At 40.2% G+C, this 25,068-nt stretch overlaps 1 protein-coding gene across 1 annotated transcript; it reads left to right on the plus strand.

The window, feature by feature from the left end:
• The first annotated feature begins 5,425 nt into the window (after window positions 1-5,425).
• Window positions 5,426-23,944, plus strand: dgat2 (diacylglycerol O-acyltransferase 2). Its single transcript, XM_078265874.1, has 8 exons — window positions 5,426-5,722; window positions 9,346-9,474; window positions 9,725-9,832; window positions 14,044-14,114; window positions 18,490-18,694; window positions 19,667-19,841; window positions 22,422-22,624; window positions 22,856-23,944. The coding sequence occupies exons 1-8, from the start codon at window positions 5,683-5,685 to the stop codon at window positions 23,008-23,010; spliced, it is 1,086 nt and encodes a 361-aa protein (XP_078122000.1). The 5' UTR covers window positions 5,426-5,682; the 3' UTR covers window positions 23,011-23,944.
• Window positions 23,945-25,068: the final 1,124 nt, after the last annotated feature.

The following is a 25,068-nucleotide window of genomic DNA, read 5'->3' on the forward strand; positions in this document are numbered from 1 at the left end:
AAGATGTGCATTCCTATCCAACATGATGTGAAATGAGTCTGCATGGACTAAACTGGGGGTTTTGGTCACATCAAACCTACTCAATGAACATGAACATGTGGCTCATTTATCATTTTTTTAGTTCTAAATTACACATTAAAAATTGCGTGCCAGGTTTTGGATCATGTTCCTAAAGGACAAGACTCTGTGAACTTTGGCAAATATCTTGTATGAGTTGGCAGGCTTATGATATTTCCAAATATCATATAACTGGCATATTGGACAATGTCCCAACCCTTTCAACACAGTCTAGACGAGATTTGTGTGTGTGTGTGTGTGTGTGTGTGTGTGTGTGTGTGTGTGTTGCACAGATTAATAAATGCTGACTGAAAGAAAAAAAATCTTGCTGCAGTGCTGTGATGCAAAAGAGTTACATAATTGGAAAAAATATTATATTATATTTAAGGATAAAAACGCAGTCACCAATGGTGTGTAAGGACTAGACTGGGAATAACTGGCCAACCTATAAAGGAAAAAACAGCAATGACATCCATGGAGAAAATGCACTGTATTCATGTACTTAATACAAACATTTTGTCTGTATCAAAAGACGACTAGATTATCTTACAGATTGACAGTCTTTAATCGTAATCAGCACATACCTATTATTTTAATGTCTTAAAGAGATATTTTGCTAATTTATATCTAGCTCTGTGTCATGGCAGTGGGCAGCATGTGCAGATGAATGGTGTGGCTTTTCTCCGTCCGAGCAGCCAGCCAGCTCTGCCTAAATCCATCTGATGACACGAAACGGCCAAGCTCCGTGTACTAGTGCCACGGAGGGAAGCCACATGTCGTTTATCACACGCTGCCCACACAAAGATGACACAGAGCTGGATTGAAATTGCAAAGTATCCCCTTAACATTTTATATGCTGCAGAGCTGCAATCGTAACGTGTCAAAGTTTTGAGTTTGGACAAAAGCTGCTCCACAGTTGATGTGTGGTTGGTCCCAGATTCCTCCTGGGGAGGAGTGAGTCAGGTCGGGTTAACAACATTGTCGACTTATTTTTGAAGACAGTGGTCAAGGTACAAAATAATCACGGCCCTGTGTTCACAGAATCCTAAGTCATATCTTATCTTGGCTTTTTCTTAAAGAAAAACAAAGCATTGACTTGGGGGAGATTCGCTTCCCCAATTCATAAATGAGTCAATGAATTACAGCGCAACTACACATGAGAAGTTGTATTAGGACAAAAAAAAGACTGCATATTAAGTCCTTAAATGAACAAATACAGAAAGGGAGCTTGCAATGATCATGAATTCATATCTATAGATGATTTGGTATCTGCTCTGTGGATAGATACAGCTATACGCAGCATGAATTATATAAGAACATGGAACACTAAAACAACATGGGTAAACAGGCCAGATTAATTGAGGTGTTGTATAACTCAAACAAAAACATTAAGAAAACAAAACATTTAAGAACTGACAAGACTTAACTAGACTACAACTAGACTTGAATTTATCACATCATGACTTAATTGGACTATAATGAACAATGGCAAAATAGTCATTTCAACCAGAAATAACAGAAAGAAAGCATAAAGAATATTAGAGGTGGATTGCTGAGAATGTAGTTCAACACATCCTCACACCAAGGGATGTTTTTTGATCATGCACAACAAAACAAAACATGCTATACTTAAATCCCCTTTCCAATACCATGGATATAGTGCCACTCAGCCAGGCATGCCAAAACACTTATTTATCAACTTCAATATCCAATGAAAAATATCATAGCACAATGTGGTGTCAACATAAAACACAGCGTTTTCAAGCCAGGGAGTTCACTTTGCAGTAAAAACAAAATACTTTCACCCAGGAAACACCGAGATACATTTTGTCCCCACCAGGGATAACATAATTCAGCAGAGGCAGGGATATGTAAACCAGAAAAGGGGAAATCCCACGCATCCCCCCAGCAAATTGCACCTTGCTTACATCTAAACGACATTATAGGTCGATTTCCAAAGACTCCTAAAACAACACAAACGACCGTATCATGTGACCGTTCTATTTACCATAACAGGCGCATGTAGTTAACAAAACCAACTAGTTAAGTTTAGGCAACAAAAATACTTAGTTGTGGTTAGTAAAACATCAGGGATTGGCCTAAAATAAGTTACGTAAAACTACCAAAATGAAGACCCAACGTGATGTCATGGACGTCATTGAAAACTTCGCCTATTTTAAAAGTGTTTCTCATGGGACGCGAACGATAGTGAAAGTCCTGTGTTTGTTTGCGGTCTTATACCTTGTCACCTCTCTTTCTCGTATGCTGGGTGTGGCCTGGTCTAAAAGTGTAGTGGACGTCATGTGGATGGATGAAAAGTTATATTTGCACATTTTATTAATATTTCCTTTTGCTAAGATTAGATATTTAAACAGCAGAAGCAATACTTAGCATTATGAAAATGAGTTTTGTGGAGAACTTGACTTGACATTTGCTTATCTGTGTTGCCAGATCTTGCCAGAGTTTATTCCTGAAACAGAAACAGGTCTTGAACAAAGTTAATTTTCTCCTGATTTGTCCATCTGAGAACATTTAATTTTAGCGTCAGAATGTTCAGGATATACAGTTCAGTATTTGGCCTGTGAAAAATGGGTCCAATATTTGCTTTCGGTTATAATTGGAATCAATACACTCAGGACATGCCTAAAGAGTCTCCTAAAGAGGCGTGGCCGTGGTGAAAACCACAGGACACAGAGACAGGAAATGTCTCTGTGTTGGGTTCTGGGGTGTCTCGGTCGACCAATCGGTTCAGTTTCTGGGTCACTGATGTCTCAAATGGTTAGGTGATAACATTTCTCAACAGCAGCCTCATGTCAAGGACTGTCTGACCCGCCCCACTAGATATGTGTTATCAGTTCAACTTTTTGGAATTAACCTTATTTGATACAAAGTGCACAGATTTGTTTCAGACTGGGTATAATATTAAATTAGGGTCAAGGACACGGATTGGGGAATGTATTGGGATGTTAAATTGGTTCTGGCCTCTTTTTTTGAGTCAGCATGGCTACTTTTTCTGTAGTTTCAAACTTGACTGGAGAGCTGATGTAGAAAGCTGCATTTACATAGAACTGGGACTTGACTTAAGACTTGAGGCTGACTTAATACATTTTTGCTATGAAATCGATCATAACCAGTGGAAGAAAGCAACTCAAGTATTGCAGTAGAGTTCTGAAGTACTTGTACTTACGTATTTCCATTTTCTGCCTTTTTCATATTCTACTTCACTACATTTCAAAGGAAAGAAGTTTACTTCTTACTTCAATATATTTCCTTGACAGCTGCAGTTGGTTACTTTTCAGATTAATTGTTAAAGATTAAACCAGTGGTTCCCAACCTTTTTTGGCTTAAAAAGCAGTGTCTAGTTAGGTTCCTTTGTCACGTTTTAGATGTCTGAGTTGTTCCACCTAAGACAACTTCTCCGATGGTTTATTTAAAGCAGGGGTCTTAACTTAGAGAGACGGAGCAGGGACCCCCTACTACATATATTGTATAAAATGAAATTGCATATTAAACCGGGCCTACAATAACGTGCAGGGCTGCCAAAAGCCTTTATACATACCTTTTTCAGTGTACAGAATACTAAGCTATTACAATATTAATTGTTGGCATGATTTTATAAACCATGTTTTATGTGGCACAGTGAATCCTTATGATGAACTGTATCTGTGGATGGCTACCTTAGTGACTACCTTACCTATAGGCCAGTAAGCCTAGCATCAATGGGGATTTATTTTATTTTATGAGGGTTATGCAAAGAAGAGATTCACTCAATCACATAGCATAGCATTGCTTTAATTTGAATGTACAGTAGCTGGTTTACCACAGAAGAGAGTGTCATTTGTTGCACTGGCACTGAACATGTGCACCAAGGCTTCATGAGTCCAGCATGAGGGCAGCTTTGGCTTGTGTTGTGTAAGACTACAAATGCTGTCATCTGTATACTGCAAGAGTTCAAATATCATAGCATATTATCAGGGTTGGGTAGTAATGGATTACATGTAATCAGAATTAATCAGATTCAGGTTTACTTGATTACATTTTTGAATACGTTGTCCATATCTAAAATATTTTAGATAAAGGAGATATGAAATATTCAGTTGTTTTTTTATGATGATTTATGGGTAATGGAGTTTTTATTTACATAGAAAATGGAAGATGAACATTTTGAGTAAGTGCTCCTCTTGGGTTACAACAGTGAAGTCCTCCATGTGGCTTTTGATTTAAAAATTGCAGCAACAAAAACGCACGCGCACACACACACACACACACACACACACACACACACAGCATCTCACATGTAGAATACACACAGTTCGTGCCAGTCCTGTTTCCTGTAAATGCTGAATATGAAGTACTTTGTCCGCAGCGCTGTGGAGATAGGACTGGCAATGCGAGACTAGCTTCAAAGAGACTTCTGCACACTGTGTTATTTGTAAAGATAAATGTAATGATGTTTCAGTAGGCTAGACCTTCATCAGGCAGACAATGCTGAATTATTTGCACTGAAAATGTTTTGTTTGTTTAAAGAGGGAAAAAAAAGAATAGTTGTGGAACTCCATTGTTTTTAGTAGGCCTATACGGTGCACTATTTTCACGGTTTGATTTTAAAGTAATCCCAAATTATTCAGATTAGATTATAGATATACATTTTGTAATCCAATGGTTGCTTAATACAAAAACTGCCATGTCATTTGTGTTCAGTAACTGACTACATTTCAAAGTAACCTGACCCAACCATGGATATTATAAATTGAACATTAAATAAAGATTCAGAAGAAAATATAACAACACAATATAAATAATGACAAAGAAAAACACCAGTGACAATCCAAATAACCATGTCCTCGTGGGCAAACTTAGTATTGTTCTCATAGCAGATAGAGCATCATAGAGATGTTTACACATAATGCTAAATACATCAGACCTCTAGCTCACCCAGTAAGAGCGTGTGCCCCATGTAGGCTGAGTCCTTTGCAGCGGCCAGGGTTCGAGTCCTACCTGCGGCCCTTTGCTGCGTGTCATCTCCCACCTTTCCTGTCTATCCGCTATCACTATCTAATAAAGGGAAAAAATGCCCCAAAAAGTTATCTTAAAAAAAATCAATCAAATCAGGACAAACGGACTTGTTAATGCACGTTCAGAGATGTGACACAATACATAGCCTATCACTCAGTGTGACTGTAAAAATGTCATTTCTGAAACACAGTCATCCATCCCAAAGATTCACACAGGTGAAGAGGAGAGGGTTGAGGCTTGATCAGTTGTCCAATACAAGCTCGGTGTTTTTGAACAATTGAGCCACGTGACCGCCCCGATAAATACAGAGAGAGGGAGGCTCGCCAGCAGCAACGCTGCTCTGTTCGCCACCTGTAGCTGTGCAGTGAGGACGCCGCCTCACGTCCACACTCCTTGGCACGTTATTAATAATTATTACATTTTTTTTTTTATCGTGTCTCCGTCTCCTTGGCTCCTCCCCGCGCTGGTTAAATGCCCGCTGGGCGCTTCACTGTGTTGCAGTTGAAGGGAGCCACGACGGAGGAGCAGCTGGACTCGTATCATCCTGACAGTTAGCTAACATCATTGTTTCGTCTTTCGGGCTCCCGCTCCATCCAAGAAGCCTCCGATATGAAGACCATTCTTGCTGCGTACTCTGGCACCCTCAAGGGTAAGACGGTGTCTGGCTCGAGAACACACACACACACACACACACACACACACACACACACGTGCACACAGGTGGTCAAACAAATTTAGGAGTAGTCTAGTTCCTGGGAAAAGGTCATGACATGAAACACAAAACACGCCGGTTTGACACTGACATGCTGTGTTTAATAAACAGCTGTTTTGGCTTGCAAACACGTAACATGAAATATCATTATTTCAACAGATCTTTGGGGGGGAGAACTACAGGAATGCAATGGGAAATTTTTCTTTTAAAAAATGTCAATGCATGGCTGATTGAAAACAAAAAAAAGTCCTGATCACGGTTGTGTAGACACTGCATGTACTGTATACTGAAGGAGATCAGAAATGCAGATTTATTACAGAATATAATTATAACGGTGTTTGATTAGTGCTCTTTTTTTTTTTTTTTCCCCCATTTGCCTGCAGTTGAAATGTTTGGCAATGAAAAAGTTAAGGCTAAATGAAGAATTATTAGTGAATGTCTAAAATGTGAAAAAAAAGGGATTTATTTTTTGTGAAAATGGATGCACTTTTAACAGGAAAGGCTGTTCTGGTAAGGTAATACAAAGACTGTGGATTTTGTCCCAGATCACTTCCTCTTAAATGGCTTTAGGAATGATCTCTTACAGACTGTATGGAAAGTTGAAACAATTAAGCAATAACTCTCTTAATGTAGGCCTACATATGGGCAGTCGGTATTATTATAAGACAGACTTTTTTAAGTGGACTCTGCAGCTCGCGAGTATATCAGTGCAGTTACAGAATCATCAAGGCAGTTCTATTGAGCCAGTGGAGTAACTTGTATGTAGAGCTGCAAAGATGAATCGATTAGTTGACTATTTTGATTAGAGATGGTCCGATACCATTTTTTGCTTCCCGATTCCGATACCTGAACTTGCATATCGGCCAATACCGAGTACCTATCCGATACCAGTGTGTCATATATTTTATGATGTTTTAAGAACTGTATACTATCCCTGTATGGATGTGATATGATTTCTATCTTTGTTGGTCTGGCTCAGGTTAAACTCTTTGTGAAACCTGAACAAACACAAACAATGAATGCCACAGAACGTTCTTTTATTGTGCAGTTTGACAGTCAGTTATAACGGAAAAAGAACACAAATCAACTACTTTTAACGTATTTTTTCTTTAGGGCTTTATTACGTGGTATCGGATCGGTGCGTAAACTCCAGTACTTCCTGATACCAGCGTTTTAGGCAGTATCGGAGCATTTCTAATTTTGATAATCTATTAATCGGTTGAGTTTTTATTATTTATTTTTTGAGGACGTTATATTGAGCTGATTGACATTTTTTACAATTTTCTGACATCTTATAGACCAAACAATTAATCGATTTTAATCGACAATGAAAATAATCGTTAGCTGTAGCCTAGTCTCTCTTTGCCAGACCTATCTCCTCGTTGCAGCCCTACTTGTATGCTTTTTGGAGCGTATTTCCTAAAGCTGAACATTTAAAGAAACGGAATGTTTTTTTAACAGACTGGCACATGCTCCACCTGGTTGCTTCATCTGCAGTGCTAGCCTTTAAGGCTCCATAAGATCATGGTTTACAGGTATTCCCAGCAGCAGCAGCAGCAGCCCAGTGCTGGGTTATTTTCAGTGTGCACAGATGGGATTAGACGACAGTGTTTTTCCTGGAGGGGAGATTTTTTTCTTATTAGTGGCTCTCGGCAGCATGAGCTTGACTGGCTTCAGGCGCTCCTAATGTGTCCGTTACTTTATGCTCCTGCCTCCCCGCACAAGGTCTCCTCACATGTAGCTGCATGGCTTCACTTTCATGGGCTGGTGACTGAAAAGAGCTGGTGAGTAGTTGAGGCTGCGCGGCTGAGGCTCGGCTGAAATGCGTCTCGATGTGAAGCTGCTTTGACAGTGTTCCAGGAAATCAGATCTCTTTGTTTGATGTCCACGTTTTGGGTTGGTTGACCTAAAACTACCTGAACTTGCGTATCGGCCGATACCGAGTACCGATCCGATACCAGTGGGTCATATATTTTATTATGTTTTAACAACTGTATACTACTATCCCTGTATGGATGTGATATGATTTCTATCTTTGTCGTCGGTCTGGCTCAGGTTAAACTCTTTGTGAAACATGAACAAACACGAACAAACACAAACAATGAATGCCACAGAACTTTCTTTTATTATCCAGTTTGACAGTCAGTTATAACGGAAAAAGAACATAAATCAAACTACTTTAACGTAGTTTTTCTTTAGGGCTTTATTACGTGGTATCGGATCAGTGCGTAAACTCCAGTACTTACCCTGATACCAGCGTTTTAGGCAGTATCGGAGCATTTCTAATTTTGATAATCTATTAATCGGTTGAGTTTTTATTATTTATTTTTTGAGGACGTTATATTGAGCTGATTGACATTTTTTACAATTTTCTGACATCTTATAGACCAAACAATTAATCGATTTTAATCGACAATGAAAATAATCGTTAGCTGTAGCCTAGTCTCTCTTTGCCAGACCTATCTCCTCGTTGCAGCCCTACTTGTATGCTTTTTGGAGCGTATTTCCTAAAGCTGAACATTTAAAGAAACGGAATGTTTTTTTAACAGACTGGCACATGCTCCACCTGGTTGCTTCATCTGCAGTGCTAGCCTTTAAGGCTCCATAAGATCATGGTTTACAGGTATTCCCAGCAGCAGCAGCAGCAGCCCAGTGCTGGGTTATTTTCAGTGTGCACAGATGGGATTAGACGACAGTGTTTTTCCTGGAGGGGAGATTTTTTTCTTATTAGTGGCTCTCGGCAGCATGAGCTTGACTGGCTTCAGGCGCTCCTAATGTGTCCGTTACTTTATGCTCCTGCCTCCCCGCACAAGGTCTCCTCACATGTAGCTGCATGGCTTCACTTTCATGGGCTGGTGACTGAAAAGAGCTGGTGAGTAGTTGAGGCTGCGCGGCTGAGGCTCGGCTGAAATGCGTCTCGATGTGAAGCTGCTTTGACAGTGTTCCAGGAAATCAGATCTCTTTGTTTGATGTCCACGTTTTGGGTTGGTTGACCTAAAACTACCTGAACTTGCGTATCGGCCGATACCGAGTACCGATCCGATACCAGTGGGTCATATATTTTATTATGTTTTAACAACTGTATACTACTATCTCTGTATGGATGTGATATTATTTCTATCTTTGTACGTCGGTCTGGCTCAGGTTAAACTCTTTGTGAAACATGAACAAACACGAACAAACACAAACAATGAATGCCACAGAACTTTCTTTTATTATCCAGTTTGACAGTCAGTTATAACGGAAAAAGAACATAAATAAACTACTTTAACGCAGACTTTCTTTAGGGCTGTATTACGTGGTATCGGATTAGTGCATAAACTCCGGTGCTTACCGATACCAGCGTTTTAGACAGTATCGGAGCCGAACATCTCTACCTAAAACCAGGACTAGTAGTATTGCTCTTAGGAGTGTGTTGACTGCATCTCTTCACTGCTTCTCCATCTATTTGAGCTTCTGTAACTGTCTTCAATAATCACCCACGTGAATATTTGATATATATATATATTAAAAAAAAAAAAAAAAAAAACACTTTTTATTGTCTCATCTTTTGCCTCCAGGCACCGGCTCTGGCATCCTCTCTGCCCTGCAGGACCTGTCCGTGGCGTTTTGGCCCTGCAGATCCAAGATGGAAAAACATTTGCAGCTCATTTCTGTGCTGCAGTGGGTCATCACCTTCTTAGTGCTGGGTGAGTGAGTGCGTTTTGTGTGTTGGCGGCACTGTGCATTCCACGTAAGCTGTAAGAAAGCAAAGAAACCTAGAAGATTTAGCTTGTAGTCTCATGGTCAGATCTCTGAGCTGCACACATGAATACTCTCCTACCAGCTCCTAATAGAATATTTAAGCCTGTTAGTTTAGCCTGCAATCGTAGGTAAGTAGCCTGTATTTACTAATTCTATTAAAATACTTGATTGGATGTCTCTCCTCTCTCCCTTCAGGTGCTGCCTGCACTGTGCTACTGATCTACATGTTCTGCACTGACTGCTGGCTTATTTCTGCTATTTACACAGCCTGGCTCATCGTTGACTGGAACACCCCGAAACAAGGCAAGACATCAAAGATGTCGATGTCAAAAATAAAATCACTGTTAGACAATAGTCCAATTTTGGAAATGTGAAGAAAGATGACCATATATCAAGCATTATATATCCGAAGTTACTGGACTGATGTTTCTGAAAAAATGAGTTTGATGATATGTTTGGGTCTACACGTTACATGGATCGAAAATGGTTGAAGTCTTCAGCACATGAATGAACAAGCTTTGAGTTTAGTGGTAATTAGCAAATGTTCACATCCTACAAAGGCTAACTAAGATGGTGAACATACCTGCTAAATATTAGCATGTTGATGTTAGCATTTAGCTTAAAGCACAGTGTTATCGGGCCTCCAGGCAGTGCGCTGGGCTTTTAAGCAAAGTAAACCTAGCAACCAATCGGTGGAATTGCATCCTGGCCTGTCAAGTGATGCATGGGGCCCAAAAGACTTTTTCCCATATAGACTTAGGCGTCTGTAGATCTGTCTTTTTTTGGCGTCACAAAATGACTTGTTTCACGGTCAGAACTTATCCATTCGGTAGGATAACATTTGGAAAGTATAAAAGATCAGTACATTTAGCTAAACCTGAAGTAGCCGGCTCGGCTGGCGGAGGTCTGTAGTGCGCCTGCTCTATGGGCCACAGCCATGGGCGTCAGTTTGGTTTGAAATGTGCTGGGGACAGAGACGCATTCGGAAGTGCATTTCCAGAAGTGCTGGGTACAATGACGCATTCGTTTTTTGTTTTTTTTTCCTCTTTTGCGCAGGTCATGTTTTGAAAGACGGTCGTGTAGCTTATTAATGAATACAAATGTGGTTTAATGTACCTAAACAATGACCAGTGATTACCAAATTTCTCTCATTGCTCCTCATAACCACTGAAAACTGTCAAAAAAATCGAACCAAAAGTCCAATTATAATGGACGTTATCTGACAAGTGTTTCTGCATCATTAGAGCCAATTGTAAGGAAAAAGCTTAACATGGTTTAATGTACCTAAACAACGATCAATCATCATCAAATTTCAGTTTGTTTTTTTTGGACAGTTTTCAGTGTGTTAGGAGGAGCAATATGAGAGACAAATTTGGTGAACGTTGTTTAGTACGCGCAGTTTAGTTTAGATGTTGACAGTCACAGAGGACAGAGTAACGTGAGGAAAATTCCACAACAGATAGCAGTCGGTCATAAGTCATCACAAGGTTTACCAGTTTACCAGTAAATGCAACATTTTGTCCCGTCTGTTTTTCAGACAACAGCAGTGACTAGTGCTAGTTTGGGTCTTTTAGCTCCTAGCTTTAGCGGCAGACTGCTGTACGTCCCACTGTTGGAATCCTCTCCAGTGAAATACAGTCACACTACACCATTTAGCTGTCAGCATTTTAGCCGTGTTTTAATCCAATTACTACTGTAGCTAACGATAGGCTAACGTTACCTGCTGTGTAACGTGTTATTAGGGTTTACTAGCGTGACATGCAGCGACGTTTCTGTTGCCTGTAACGTCTGTTTTGGAGCATCAGAGCGCAACGCAGACATTTAAGTGGGACCGTAATCCATGTTGCTATTTCGTCCGGTAGATACCGGGTACCGGTGCCCTATTGGCACCAGATTTTAACATGCGCCGTTAACGTGAACAGAAAATTGCGTTGCCTGTATCTTTTTACGGCAAACGCGCATGTTTGGAAAGTGGTCGCACAACAGGTGAAATGGCAAACTACTCCATAGTATCCTTCAACAAAGGAGGAATGTAGCACAATATGGATGTGAAAGCAGTTCTAATTAGCCTATTTGACAATAAAATTAGTTTTGGTTAAAATCAACAAATAGCGATAATTAATCGTGATCAAAATAATCGTGATTATCATTTTGGCCATAATCGTGCAGCCCTAGTACCCACCGACATCGACGCCTATGGCCACAGCGTCTATCATCCGTGTAATGTTTGGTTCCCTGATGGCTTCATGCTAGCCTGACGTGGTCATACTCAGATTCTAGTCAGAATAGGAGTCTGAAACCGCTCCATTGGGCTGTGATTATGGGGCGTGTTTCAACCCAACCAGGAAAGAAAATGCCTCTGCACTCAATTGGATAGACTTACAACCAATCAGAGCAACGGAGTATGTGACGCATGTTGAGCGTTACAAGGCAAAGCCTTGATCGCGGTTCTCTGTTCCTCTAATATTGAATGTGCTGTCGATATCTTCTGTAACCGACGCGATGGCGGATTCTACACATCTCAATTCTCCAGCGGCAGCCATCTTTGTTGTAAACAAATTCAACCCAAGCGCTCTTTGGTGACGCGGTTGATTATGTTACTGTTGATCATCTGTCCATCATCGTATAAAGCCCGCCCTGACAATTTGATTGGTCGGAACAGCTCTTGTTCGAGCATAATTGCGCCACAACGGATCAAGTCCAGACCCAGCTTCCCGACCTCAAATGTTGTGGGGCGGGAGCTAAGTTCGGCTAGCATCCAGGCTAGCTTCAAAATAGGTTCTTGTATTTTAATTTGTTGTATTGTATTTAGGGCTGTCAGCGGTAGCAGCGTTAATCGCGATGCGATTAAGGGCCGACGCTTAATACGATTAATTTTTTTAAATTTAATTATTTAAGATTTAATTTATTTTACACTTCACTCGGCTTTGCGTCGAGCTACTATTTTGACCCTTTGGCGCTGCCGTACTTCTTCATAACACATCTTCTGCTGCAGAATGCAGGCAGGCTTCTGGCATGGAGAAAGACAGCAGCAACACACTTCTGATGGCGCTTTTCTTTTTAAAAAAAACTCCCGGACGGCTCGTAGACAAGTCAAATTAAAATATCACCGAAGCACGTCAAGCTTGAGCTACCACCTACGGAGCTAAGCATATTAACGTGACGCAGTTTGATGCTAGCGGGCTCGGGCAAAGCACTATTTTGGAGAGTTCTACTTGCCGACCTGTGGATGAAACCAAATCCAAAAAAATGACTACAGCTCTTGCAAAATGGGTGGCAACTAACTGCAGACCTGTCAGCATCGTAGAGGACTCGGGTCTTAAAGACGTACTACGGTTGGCATGGTCTGACCCGTTTTATACATTGCCGTCGAGGGGGACAGTAGTTTCACCACACACAGCCTGTATGACACGGAGAAAGCAGCTAAACTGGAACAGCTGTCAAGTGCAAACGCTGTCTCATTAACTGGTGATCACTGGACGTCAGTGAGTAATCAACATTATTTAGGAGTTAATAAACACTATATTGACTCTGGCTGGACTTTGCACTCGTTTGCCTTAACGGTGGTCGTTAGTGTTCCATCTCAGTCAATTGTTCTCAATCCTTGTTAAAAATGTAAAGGTTAAATGTCCTGCTGTGGCATCTGGTTTTTGGACCATTTTGTTTGTACTGTGTAAGCAAAGTACTTGTATAAATACAAGTATTTACAAGTACAAATACTTGTAGGAATTGTGCAATAATGATGACAGATTCACACATTTGTTTACAGTAAATAAATAATGGTCAAGTTCATAAAGTCACTTTCTTTGCATTCATTTGATTCCCAATCAAGATAAACTGGTAAGAATTGCTTTCCATTGTTATGTTCTTAAAAACCGTTCTGAAATGCAAAATAATATAATTTTAATTGTGATAAAACAGGCGATTAATTGCGATTTTTAAAAAAAAAAAAAAAAAGTGGGAAGCACTTTGTGATTTTTATCTGTGAAAGGTGCTATACAAATAAACTTTACTTTACTTCATGCACCACTGAGCAACTCTCCTGGGATAACCTGGGTGTCGCCTGTACACTGTATCCACTTCTTATAATGCATCCATGAGTGTTATGCCAAAATAGGCTACAGCTTGACAATGCAGCTAGCATGGCCGTACTACATACTTGTCGTATTTACATGCAAATGTGCAGCTAAAATGGGTTTTGAAGGGTGCTGATACAATTAGTCGATCAACAGAAAATTAACTGACAGCAAGTTGGATAATGGAGCAAGTAATTCATCAAGCAAACATCGCATGTATTGGTTCCAGCTTGTTAAATATGAGGGTTAGTGTTAATAAATGGAAACTATTTTCAAGGCAAGCAATCTGAAGAGGTTACTTTAGGCCTTTACTTTTTCTGACATCTAAATGATTCATTAAATAATGGAATAGTTTAAAAAAAAAAAAAAGTAAAATATATTCTAACAGCTGTAGTTGATGTAATTTAGTGATTTTATTTTTTTTAATGTTCTTCTCAGGTGGCAGAAGGTCGTCTTGGGTGAGAAACTGGACAGTGTGGACATATTTCAGAGACTACTTCCCAATTAGGGTAGGTAACTGTTTTTTTTTGGTGTATCTTTGCTAATTTATCCATCCCCAACCTTAAACTCTGAACAGGTCTGGTATAGAGACTGGCTTGCAACCAGTTGGGAATTAACCATGAAACCATGTGTGTCTTTGTGTATTTTGTTGTCACACACGAAGAGTTCTTAACTCTTGCTTAGGATAGTCAGTATTGTATGATTTTTAGCTCGTTCATCAATTTCCAGTCCTGCACAGGTTTGACCATATAGATAAGCTTATCAGGGGTGGATCAGGTATCAGCTGCTGGCTCCATGCTGTTCCTTGTCCTGTGTTGATTATGAGGAGTGCTTGACGTGAGTTGGGAGACTTTGTCCTAGCTGATAGCTTGTTTTGCTCTCAGGTATTCCACAGTGCATCTTTAGACCCTGGTTATCGCAAACTGCCACACATACACACTGCCTGAAGAGGGGGAGGAGGGGAGGGGAGGTACACTACCTGAGCATCAGTCTTGTATAAAGTACTTGAAAGCATTACTTGAGTGCAAGTATTTTACCAGGAAATGACTTTGGTAGAAGTTAAAGTCACGTTTTTAGAATATTACTTGTGTAAAAGTCTTATCTGATATGTAGTGTACTTAAGTCTCAAAAGAAATTTTCAGATATTAAATGTCCTTAATTTTTAGAAGTAAAAGTGAAGAAAAACTTTTATGAACTTCATTGTGGCTTCCTTATAGTAAAGCGTAGTATTCAGGGTTTCCACACCTTCTTAAACATCAAACTCAGTCTGACGTCAACACAGAAAAACAGAATTTTCATTTTTTGGGTGGAAGAATCTTTCACCCCAACGTACAAAATCATGCCTAACGAGTAACGAAGACCCTTAGAGTAAATGTATCGGCGTAAAAGTATACATTTTTATTTAGGAAAAGTAGAGGAGTGAAAGTTTCCAGAAATATAAATAACAAAGTGAAGCACAGATACGTGAAAATTCTACTTAAAGGTACAACATGTAACATTACATTGCTGTAATAAAATGCCTAAGATTATGGGAAGAGTTTCGGCCAGAGCGCTAATGATGAGCTGGAGGTGGGTCGTGACATATGCACTGAGTTACGGCTGACCGCTACGAAGAGAAGAGCATGTTTAAATATTGGTAGCGTGAATGTGATTGGTTTGAAAGAGGAAATGGCTGAATCTGATGCATGTGTAAACGCTCTTAAGGAGAGAGGAAGGGTTTGTGAAGTAAGGTAGTCGTCCTGGTTGAACTTATGCAAGCTTCATTAGTGATAGCAGGGGCGTGGCACAACAATCTGGGCCCTGTAGAAAGGTATTCTCTATGGACCCCTCCCCACATCCACAGCTATTCATTCTAGCATCTTTTTGGGCCCTCCTCACATGAGGGCCCTGGGTACTCGGTCCCCTTTCCACCCCCAGTCCGACACCCCTGAGTGATAGCAAAGAAAACCTTATAAAATCCCTTCAGTGCCCAGGTGTTGATGAGCTTATCTACTGTTGTACAGAGTGTGAAAACGAAAAGAGGGCGGTTTAACTCCAGGGTGCAGATTCTGAAGTCCTACTCTTTGCAGCTGAACCTTTTGAACCGTTGATCTCATCAATCTGTTCAGTGTGGGGTTTTTATGTAGCCATTTGCCTCTGTGGGTTGAGGAGATTCTTTGATTACAGTTGACTCGCATTTCAATCTCAATATTGCTGCAAGACATGCGTTGGCGAGTGGTTATTTTGAATCATCGTTTGGATTTTAACGATTCTGATTCCAATTGCGATTTCTTCCTTTCGATTCCGGTTCTTATCGATTCTAGATTCCGATTCTTTGAGGGGTGGAGTTGAAACAGGTCACATGCTTATTTCACAAATAAGAGGAACGTTTTTTATTTTTGATTCAATGGTGGGTTGCAGTTTTACCGGGCTTTTTCAACGTAAAATAAAGCCCCACTAGAGCGCCGCTTACTGTGCTCCAAGGCTGCAACACAACAAGCGCCTGGCCGCTACGGAAACCAAAACTTGCGCATGTTAAATTTGGAACCCATGATCAGATTTGAAACCAAATCCTCTGAACGATTCCAATAAAGAAACAATTCTACTGGAATCGTAATTGTTGAAACGATTCCAAGTAGGAATCGGTTCTCGATGCCCAATCCTAGTCAAATGCTGAAATATTGATTATTAGCTACTGACGCAGGCTGTAGCTGAACGTCTCTCTTGCAACAAAGTCGATAAGTCAGTTAATGGTGCATTACATGATCATTTGCTGTCCCATAGCTCAACACAACCAGAATATATCTGCAGTGGCATCTATTGATGGTAGGGCAAGAGTTCTCTACCAACATGACTTATTATTTATGAGTTGGAAGCCAACTGGTCAAAGTTCAAACCAGCCTTAAAAATCCAAGTCAGAAGTCTGGAGTGTGACTGTTACATGAACGTCTGCAAGTCTCTCTCAACACTAGAAACAAAGGCTCTTCTGTAACATTGGTGGTTTATGCTGTAACCAGTAAATCCTCCATCTCTGGACTGTCTCCTCTCTAACTACAGTATATAGAAGGCGTTAAATCGGAGTTTCCGCAGGGTCTTAAAAAGTTAAACCTTTCAAAATTCTAGGCCTTTAAAAAGTCTTAAAGTATTGTGTTCTAGGTCTTAAATAATTTGAAATGGGTCTTTAATTTTACTACGTCCGTGTAATGCTACCTCTAATGCTCATTGAAATGTTTTTAATTTTCATTCTGTAGTGTTGTTGATTTCTTGCGCTCATCCAATTCTAAAATATACAGTGTGTGTGTATATATAATTGGCTGTATAAGTACAGATTATTATTATTACTGTGTCGCTTTTATTCAATATGAATACATTTATTTAATTTGCACTACTTTTGTACTTTTTAGTACTTTTGTGAGTCTGCATTTTGTTGTACTTTTATGTCGTGATATAGGTCTTAAATTTCATTCATAAAAAGTCTTAACTTGGTAAAACCTGCAGAAACCCTGTAAATGGTGTGCCCGTCTCCCTCGGTCCTACTGTACTCCCTGTACATCTGCCATGCCAGCCAGGTGGAGTCCTGCGGTACAATGGAGATCTTGAATGTGATCCCCTCTGCTAATGTGGTTATGCAACTGTTGTGTTTGACTAGTAGCTAGGAAGGGAGCTCTGTGTACACACTGTGATGGATCAGAGTCTACCGTGCGATTCCGAGCACAGTTAAAGGCTCTTATGAGATTCTGCAATTTCAACATGAACCCAAGAGGTTACTGTAAAATAATGCTGAATGTTTAAAAGTTGTACTTTATTGCTACCAATACCACATATGTACAACATGTAGAGTGGGGTCAGTATTTTATGACTTTACTTGAGCAGACAGAGGGAGGTCATGTCGGGTTCATGCTGATAAGAATGTCCTTGTTGTACAAAAACATACACTGTCCTAAACTCATAATACATGCTTATTCTAAGCTGGAGTAAGTAGCGTGTTGACACTCGGAAATATGTAGCTACAGAATGATTGTATGGATTGAACGTTTCATATCACATGTATCCTATTGACATCATACATTTAAAGTCTGTTGCTCAATTTAGTTATTGTATACTCAAACACACGGTATGCATTTAAAAAAAACACCAAGAAAGTGGAGCATTTCATTTTTGGAAAACATTTAGTTGTCTCTTTGAGACTGTCACTGCCAGTTGAACCTCACCGTTGGATTGCATTTCCACACAGATGTGTTGCATCATTTTTAGAGCTGAAACAAATCTAGCAAACTGATGATTGACAGAAGTTTGGCAACTAAATTGACTATTGATTTATGTAATTTTTCAATTGACAATAAATGACAAACCGTCTCCCGTTGCAGCTTCCCAATGTGAAGATGTGCTTCTTTTATAAAAAAAAAAATAAAAAATAAAAATTTGTGGTCAGACAAAGCAAGTGAATATAAATGGATCATCCTGGGGCTCATCTTGTGATATTTCTTTTCCACTTTGTCTTACGTTTTATAGACCAAGCAATTTTTAAGAAACAAAACATAATTGATAATAAAAGTTATCGTTAGTTGCATCATTTTGAGTTGGTATACAGTAAAGCATGTTTGTATACTAACTGCAAAAAGTAGTAAAATATAAATATTAAAATGATATATTTAATAATGATTAAGTTGTATGGCACATCTCCAAAACAAACAGGAATAAAATCAAGCAGGCAGGAACCGGTGAGAACCCAAGCATGAGATTAGAATATACTAGGGAACTGGCACACAGCTTCTGTTCTCAAGCCTTTTAGCCATGTTGGTCACTAACATGACATTTCTCCTGTCAGATGTTCCCAGTCTAGCAGTGTGCCCCTCGTATGGAAATCCGCCTCACACTGGTCCTCTTTGTGTTTTTGTTCTCCAGCTTATTAAAACCCACGACCTGCTGCCCAGCCGGAACTACATCTTTGGCTACCATCCCCACGGCATCTTCTGTTTCGGTGCTTTCTGCAACTTTGGGACAGAGGCTACAGGCTTCTCCAAGAAATTCCCCGGCATCAAGCCCTCCCTGGCAACCCTGGCAGGAAACTTCCGCTTGCCTGTCCTTCGAGACTACCTGATGTCTGGAGGTGAGAGGATTTTTGAGAAGCCATGGGGTCTTGTTTTGAGTGCTTTTAAAAAGTCTGATAACTGTATCTGTAAGAGAGCGGACCTTTGGCCTATTGCACAGCTGAAATGGCTTCTGTGTACTTGTACTGCTGATTTCACTGAGAGAGCTTTAACTATTCCCTTCTGAAGGGTTGTTTTGCTGTTCAGCTTTACCCACAGATACTGTGCATACCCTCTTAGGGTGCTATAGGTTATATGGGTATAGGTACATTGGTAAATAGCCCTTGTACAACTTTCTTTGGAACCCTTTTTTATGTGTAATGAAACAATCTTATCAATGTTCTGAGACGCATTTCATTTTCAGCTGTAGCATGTCAGATTTTGCACATGCTGAATATGATTTGTTTGATTCTGTGCAGGTGCGACTTGTGGATTTTGCCCACAGAGCAATGCATTAAGTACAATAAAGCCTGAAAGTCTAAAAAGACCGAGAATTACATTTTCAGTAGGGGTGGGAATCACCAGAGGGCCCGCGGTATGATATCCTGATGCTTCTGTCCCAATATTATTGCGAAAATGCATGTTTTATTTATTTTATTCACACGTCATCGTATCATTTAAACACATTTCAGAAGGTACAATGATCATACGTAGGCCGCGTGAAATGGGGAACCCCAAAAACTACTAAAAGCTTTTCAGAGGGGCCCCATATGATAATAACATGACTAATAACATGACAATTTATATAAAAGATGAGTACTGTACTTGACGTCTGTGTATCGATACAGTATTGCCACGGAAAATATTGCGATAATATGCTGTATACATTTTTTTTTTTTTTTTTTTTCTTTTCTCCCCTAATTTGCAGCCAGTATTTGACCAGATCTAATAGGAAGATGTAACAAACTTAAGTAGTCAGTGTAGTTGTGTCTTGTACAATGCTTCTTTACTGCAATTATAATCCTCTTTCCACCCCTCCCACCCACTCTCAGGTATCTGTCCAGTGAACAGGAACTCCATCGACTACCTGCTCTCATGTAGCGGGACAGGTAATGCTGTGGTCATCGTCGTTGGAGGGGCTGCGGAGTCTCTGCAGTGTGCGCCGGGCAAGAACTCTGTCACCCTGAAGAACCGTAAAGGCTTTGTGAGGCTGGCCCTACAGAAAGGGTGAGCTGGCTGCACCACACTCCCAGACAAGGACACGTGCAGTTACAGCGACCAAACACAGCCCTGACCAATTCTGATTTGACGATGAGACTGTCATTCTCAGGGCTGTAGTGGCTGATTGGAATGATTTAATTCCTAGATTATTACTCACAGGCAGGTTGAAATGGCCTCACAGAGAGCATCCCAGATTTATTTATTTTTTTCCATGAATGTGCAGGTTCGTCCCTCCGTAAAGCTAGGAGCTGCTCGTTGCATGTGTAGCGGTTGTGTACTCTCGTGCGTTGTGTATATCAATGAAACGTGTACTCTTTTTCTCTTTGGCTCCAACCAGCCGTTTATTACCTGATGAGTAGTCTATATCCACGACGTTCCACTTCCGGGATTGCTCCGGTGGCGCAGGAAATTCCACCGGATCATGTATTTTTGCCGATGTCCGTTTTCCTTCCTCTTTCTTTGTGTTGGCATTCTAACCTCCAGTGGATTTCTGAGGACTATGGTTAACTGCTCCTCAGGTCTCTGCAGGGTAAATCCAGACAGCTAGCTAGACTCTGTCCAATCTGAGTTTTCTCTCGCACGACTATTTTATAGCGGCTCCGTGCGGAGCTTGGCGCCGCCCAAGACGATTGGTTTAAAGAAATGCCGATAAACCGAGCATGTTTTTCTCCCATCCTGGAATTCTGTGTGGACTAGCCAGACCTTCCTCCGCTCGGCAGCATGTGGATGGTTTGGCAAAGCGAGACTAGCTGTAACGCAGGATGACGGTTACAGTAGTTGTCAACAGTTGGTCAAAGTCAGTCTCACGCGGAATGCTAAAATAAATGAAAATGTAGTGAATTTAAGCTAAAATGAAGCTAGCAAAAATTATACATGTTGACAACAAATGAACAGAAAAACCCCATTTAAAACCACGAAAGAAACCAAATCGACATACTGCATTTACTCAAGTCACTGAATGCTGAAGATAAATAAATACAAAACACAGGTTTACCCATTAGAAGGCGATTTAAAATGAATATATAACGGAGCTGATGTTAAGGTGGCTTACCATGGAGACGCCACGTGCACACTGTAAATACATTTCGGGGTTCACAGCTCAAGTCTGCAGAGGCCAGCCCCAGATGCACACAACCAGGTCTCCATGGCAACCACTTTTATTTCTCCAATAAATTTCCGGAAAATAAACTAATTTGAAAATAAAATGTATATTGAAATGAATGAGCAGTGACCGTGATGGCAAGTGAAATCATTAAGTCCGCTACACATGCACTGCCCTTTTTGAAAGGATCAGACTGCAGACTGTGTGAGCTGGCATCAGGCTGGGCTCAGCCACGCATGAATCACTATAACAAATGGTACTATAAAGGGTAGCAAGCTTGATTCCTTATCAAATCTAGCTGTGGCTTATCACCGGGTGCACCTTGTCCAAAGAAGCTTAGACGTAGTACAAGAGACATGCAGTTATGCAGAATTCATTCCAGCTAAAAAACAAAAGCCCGAGCTGTGAATTGAGGTCACTTTTAGTTCACTTTCTGGAACTTTTTATGGCTTAGTTTTGATGCTTATAAAATAGAGATGTCATAACCAGTTGAGTGACGACACAAGTTTGAATAAGGAACATTCAGTAATAAGTGCAATTTCAAGGTTTGCAATCACAGATGTTTAAAAAAAAAAGTGGCTGGGTTAGCTCAGTTGGTAGAGCAGGCGCACATATATAGAGGTTAACTCCTTGACGCAGCGGCCAGGGGTTCATGTCATTCTCCCTCTCCCCTTTCATGTCTTCATCTGTCCTGTGAAAATAAAGGCCTAAAAATGCCCCCAAAAAAAAACCTTTAAAAAGGGCCTTTATTGCAACCTTGTGATGTGTGCAATTTTAATTTACTGTACAAGGTGCAAACTTTGTCCAAAGTAGATATGTTTAGAATATAGTTTTGTTTGTTTTGTTTTTTTCCCCCCTTTTCCTTCTGGTTGCTATAAAAAAAAAAAATTGGGACTTTTTTTTTTTTTTTCTTATTTCTGGTAAAATGCTGGATAGTTTCTCTCAATTCCTTGAAGAAAATGTTTAAGTCAAATGGTGGGAGAAGTTAAAATCAGTCTTTGAAGTGCACACAGCGCACAGAAATAGGTAACCTCGGGGGGGGTTGGGGGGGGGGAGTTTGGAAACTCCCAGTGTAGATGATGCTCCATGCAGTGGTTGCTTAATAAGATATTGATTTTCTAGGGCCAAAAGTATCTCTGAATTTTAAACTCAGCTACAGATGTACTTGGTAGATTTAATATCAATCCAGAAAGTTTCCTGATTACATAAACCCTTTCATGACTCTTGTGCCAACAGACAAGCTATCGTATTGCTATGTTTAACAAGTGTGCACAGTTTGTTTTAGCCAAGGGAAGTATTTATCCTGATTAGAACCTTGTTTTACATGTATTGGGTATCCACCACTAGACTCTTGTTTTATAGATACTTATTTTTTTTCCTCTTGTTTGTTGAAACCTACTTCTTGGCATTGTCCTACAGTAGCAGTGTAGTCCTAAGTGTACATTAAGGGCGAGTTTTACGAGGCGTCCTCTGTGTTTCCTCAGGTCTGACCTGGTTCCAGTGTATTCCTTCGGAGAGAACGATTCCTACAAGCAGGTGATCTTCGAGGAGGGAACCTTATGGAGATGTATCCAAAAGAAGTTACAGAAGATCCTAGGCTTTGCCCCGTGTGTTTTCCATGGGTGTGGCCTCTTCTTCGGCAACTCCTGGGGCATCGCGCCTTATTCCAAACCTATCACCACCATAGGCAAGTTTGTCTGCTAATGTTTGGTTGGGGGGGGATTTCAGTGAGGTACAGATTAGGGGTTAGAATGTCAATGCTATTTTAGTACAGTTCATTACAGGTAACGGACACGGTCAATATTTGCTATGTCCAACCTGAAGGGTGTATTAATGATTAATGCTGATGGTCTTAACAATTTCAACTAAAGTTTGTTTGATTAACTCATTGTTTTAATCGTCTCCTGTTCTTTTACAGTTGGGGAGCCGATCACAGTGCCAAAAATTGAGGATCCGACTGAGGAGGTAGTGGAAATGTACCACGCGATGTACATCCGGTCCCTCCAGTGTCTTTTTGACAAGTACAAGACCCGCTTTGGCCTGAAAGAGAGCGAAGTCCTGTACATCCATTGAAGGGACAAGAGGAGCTGGATTTAAGAAAAGTGCCAATGCTTTTGCGGTCTTTCACTCATGCAGCCATGTAATTCTCCCTAAGCTCTTTTTAAAATATTATATGCTTAACGCACAAACAATGCAAATGGAAGATACCACTTCATTATTGGGATAATAAGCCCAAAGTGTAATTGAGCCAAAGACCTACGTTGTCCTCGCACATGCATGCATTTCTACTGTATAAAAGCCAAAGGTGAAAGGAATTCTACAGGGTGGATCCATATTGTGAATGCACACTACATGTGATTGTATAATGCCATAAAGTATTAATTGTATAATGTAGAGAGGAACAAGCCTATTTTTAGTGCTTGTCCCTCAATGGATTTTTCTGATGCACTTTTTGTATTTCTAATTACCTTCTGAGGATTTTTGTACTTTTATTTTTTTTTAAATATGAATATTTCCCAAGACATGACAGTCATTGTGCTGCTTGGCTTGATTTCCCTTACTTGTCCCACTGGATGGGTGGGTTTTGTCTATGCAACAACAACTTCAGTGATGTATTGTATATTCAAGTGAAGGTTTTGAGCTGCAGTTTAAAAAAAAGTTAATAATGGATAAAGGTTTTGTGGGTGAAAATCCTGAATTGTTTGATCCCAGTGGCTCTCTTTGTAACCGTGCCATTGGTGATGATTTGGAAAGGATTACACTGGTGTTTATTACTGGTGTTATGTTCAAGGGTGTCACTAGTACTTTTGTTAAATAAGGGTGAGTGAAGAATCTATCCTGGAAATGAAGTAAGTAAGCTTGTTGTTGTTGATGGGCAATACATTATAAGACTGTCATTTGAAGACCAGTTCTCTGTGGTTTCACCATCGTGCCTTCTCATAAAGAGCAGTGTAATCCATGTGCACGTAATAAACGGCGAGACCTGTCTGATGAATGGCATTACCTGTCTGCCAATATTTAAATTAAACTTTTGTATGTTTTCAAAAGGAGAAGTGTCTTTCTGAGTCTTGTTTTTGGAAACCTTTCCCCTTCACTGAGATATATTTCCAAAGCTACACTTTTTTTTTTTTTTCTCAAATTAACCTCAAGACATTTGATTAGGACTTCTAAACCACTGTAGGACAAACGTGCAAGAATATTCAACATTGTATACTTGATTGTCAAGATTAAGCCCTAAACATTCTTAAGAAGCTTTAAGACTTAGGCTCATCCCCGTGATGGAGCTGATTTTTTGGCTTTTTCCTCTTTCCTTTATTGTGTTCTATATCTTTTTTGTGCACATTATATGTTTACAAAGTGAAAAAGCCCAAAGTCCACCCCAAAGGGACTTGCCATCTCCAACAGAAAACACTGTTCACAAACTGCTCCAAACAGCTCTATTGTAGTCCAGCCTTCACTTCAGAGACAAACGTGGTCACTTTGGAACACACGTAATGCTCGCCTAGCTGCTAGCGTGGCATGCCCTCATACTCTGCTCCTGACTGGCTAGTAGTCCTTACCTAGCTACTGCACGTGTGACTCCAAACAAAGATGGAACAGAAGTGAGATGTCTCACTCTGTAGCTAAAACAGAGAGCTCAACACACAGGGTGAAAAGAGGAGCTGCAGTAATGTGCAGTACAACAAAAATATGGTGTTTTTTGAAAATGAAACCATGTAAACCTATTCTGATATAACCTCTAAATACAATTATGAACCTGAAAATGAGCATAATATGAGCACTTTAATGCCGTCTGACGCTCTCTCTCTTCAGTCACTCTCTACCTTGCTCGTCCACATACCATACTCTGCCATTTCGACCAATTGACAGACTGAAGTGCACAACGACACAAACAGATAAATGGTAAAGGAAGATTGATTCAACATAGGGAGTGATACAGAGTGCACAGTAAAAAAAAAAATATATATATATTTTATTATATATTATTATTATTTGGGTGGGCTTAGGAACATTTTGGGGTAGCTTCAGCCCCCCTAAAAAAGGGCTAACAACGTCCCTGTGTGGTATTAGTACTTTTACTTAAGTACAGGATCTGAATACTTCTTCCACCACTGGTCACTGCCCCCCTTG

Source organism: Sander vitreus, chromosome 13 (assembly GCF_031162955.1).
Source record: "Sander vitreus isolate 19-12246 chromosome 13, sanVit1, whole genome shotgun sequence".
Lineage (NCBI taxonomy): Eukaryota > Metazoa > Chordata > Actinopteri > Perciformes > Percidae > Sander > Sander vitreus.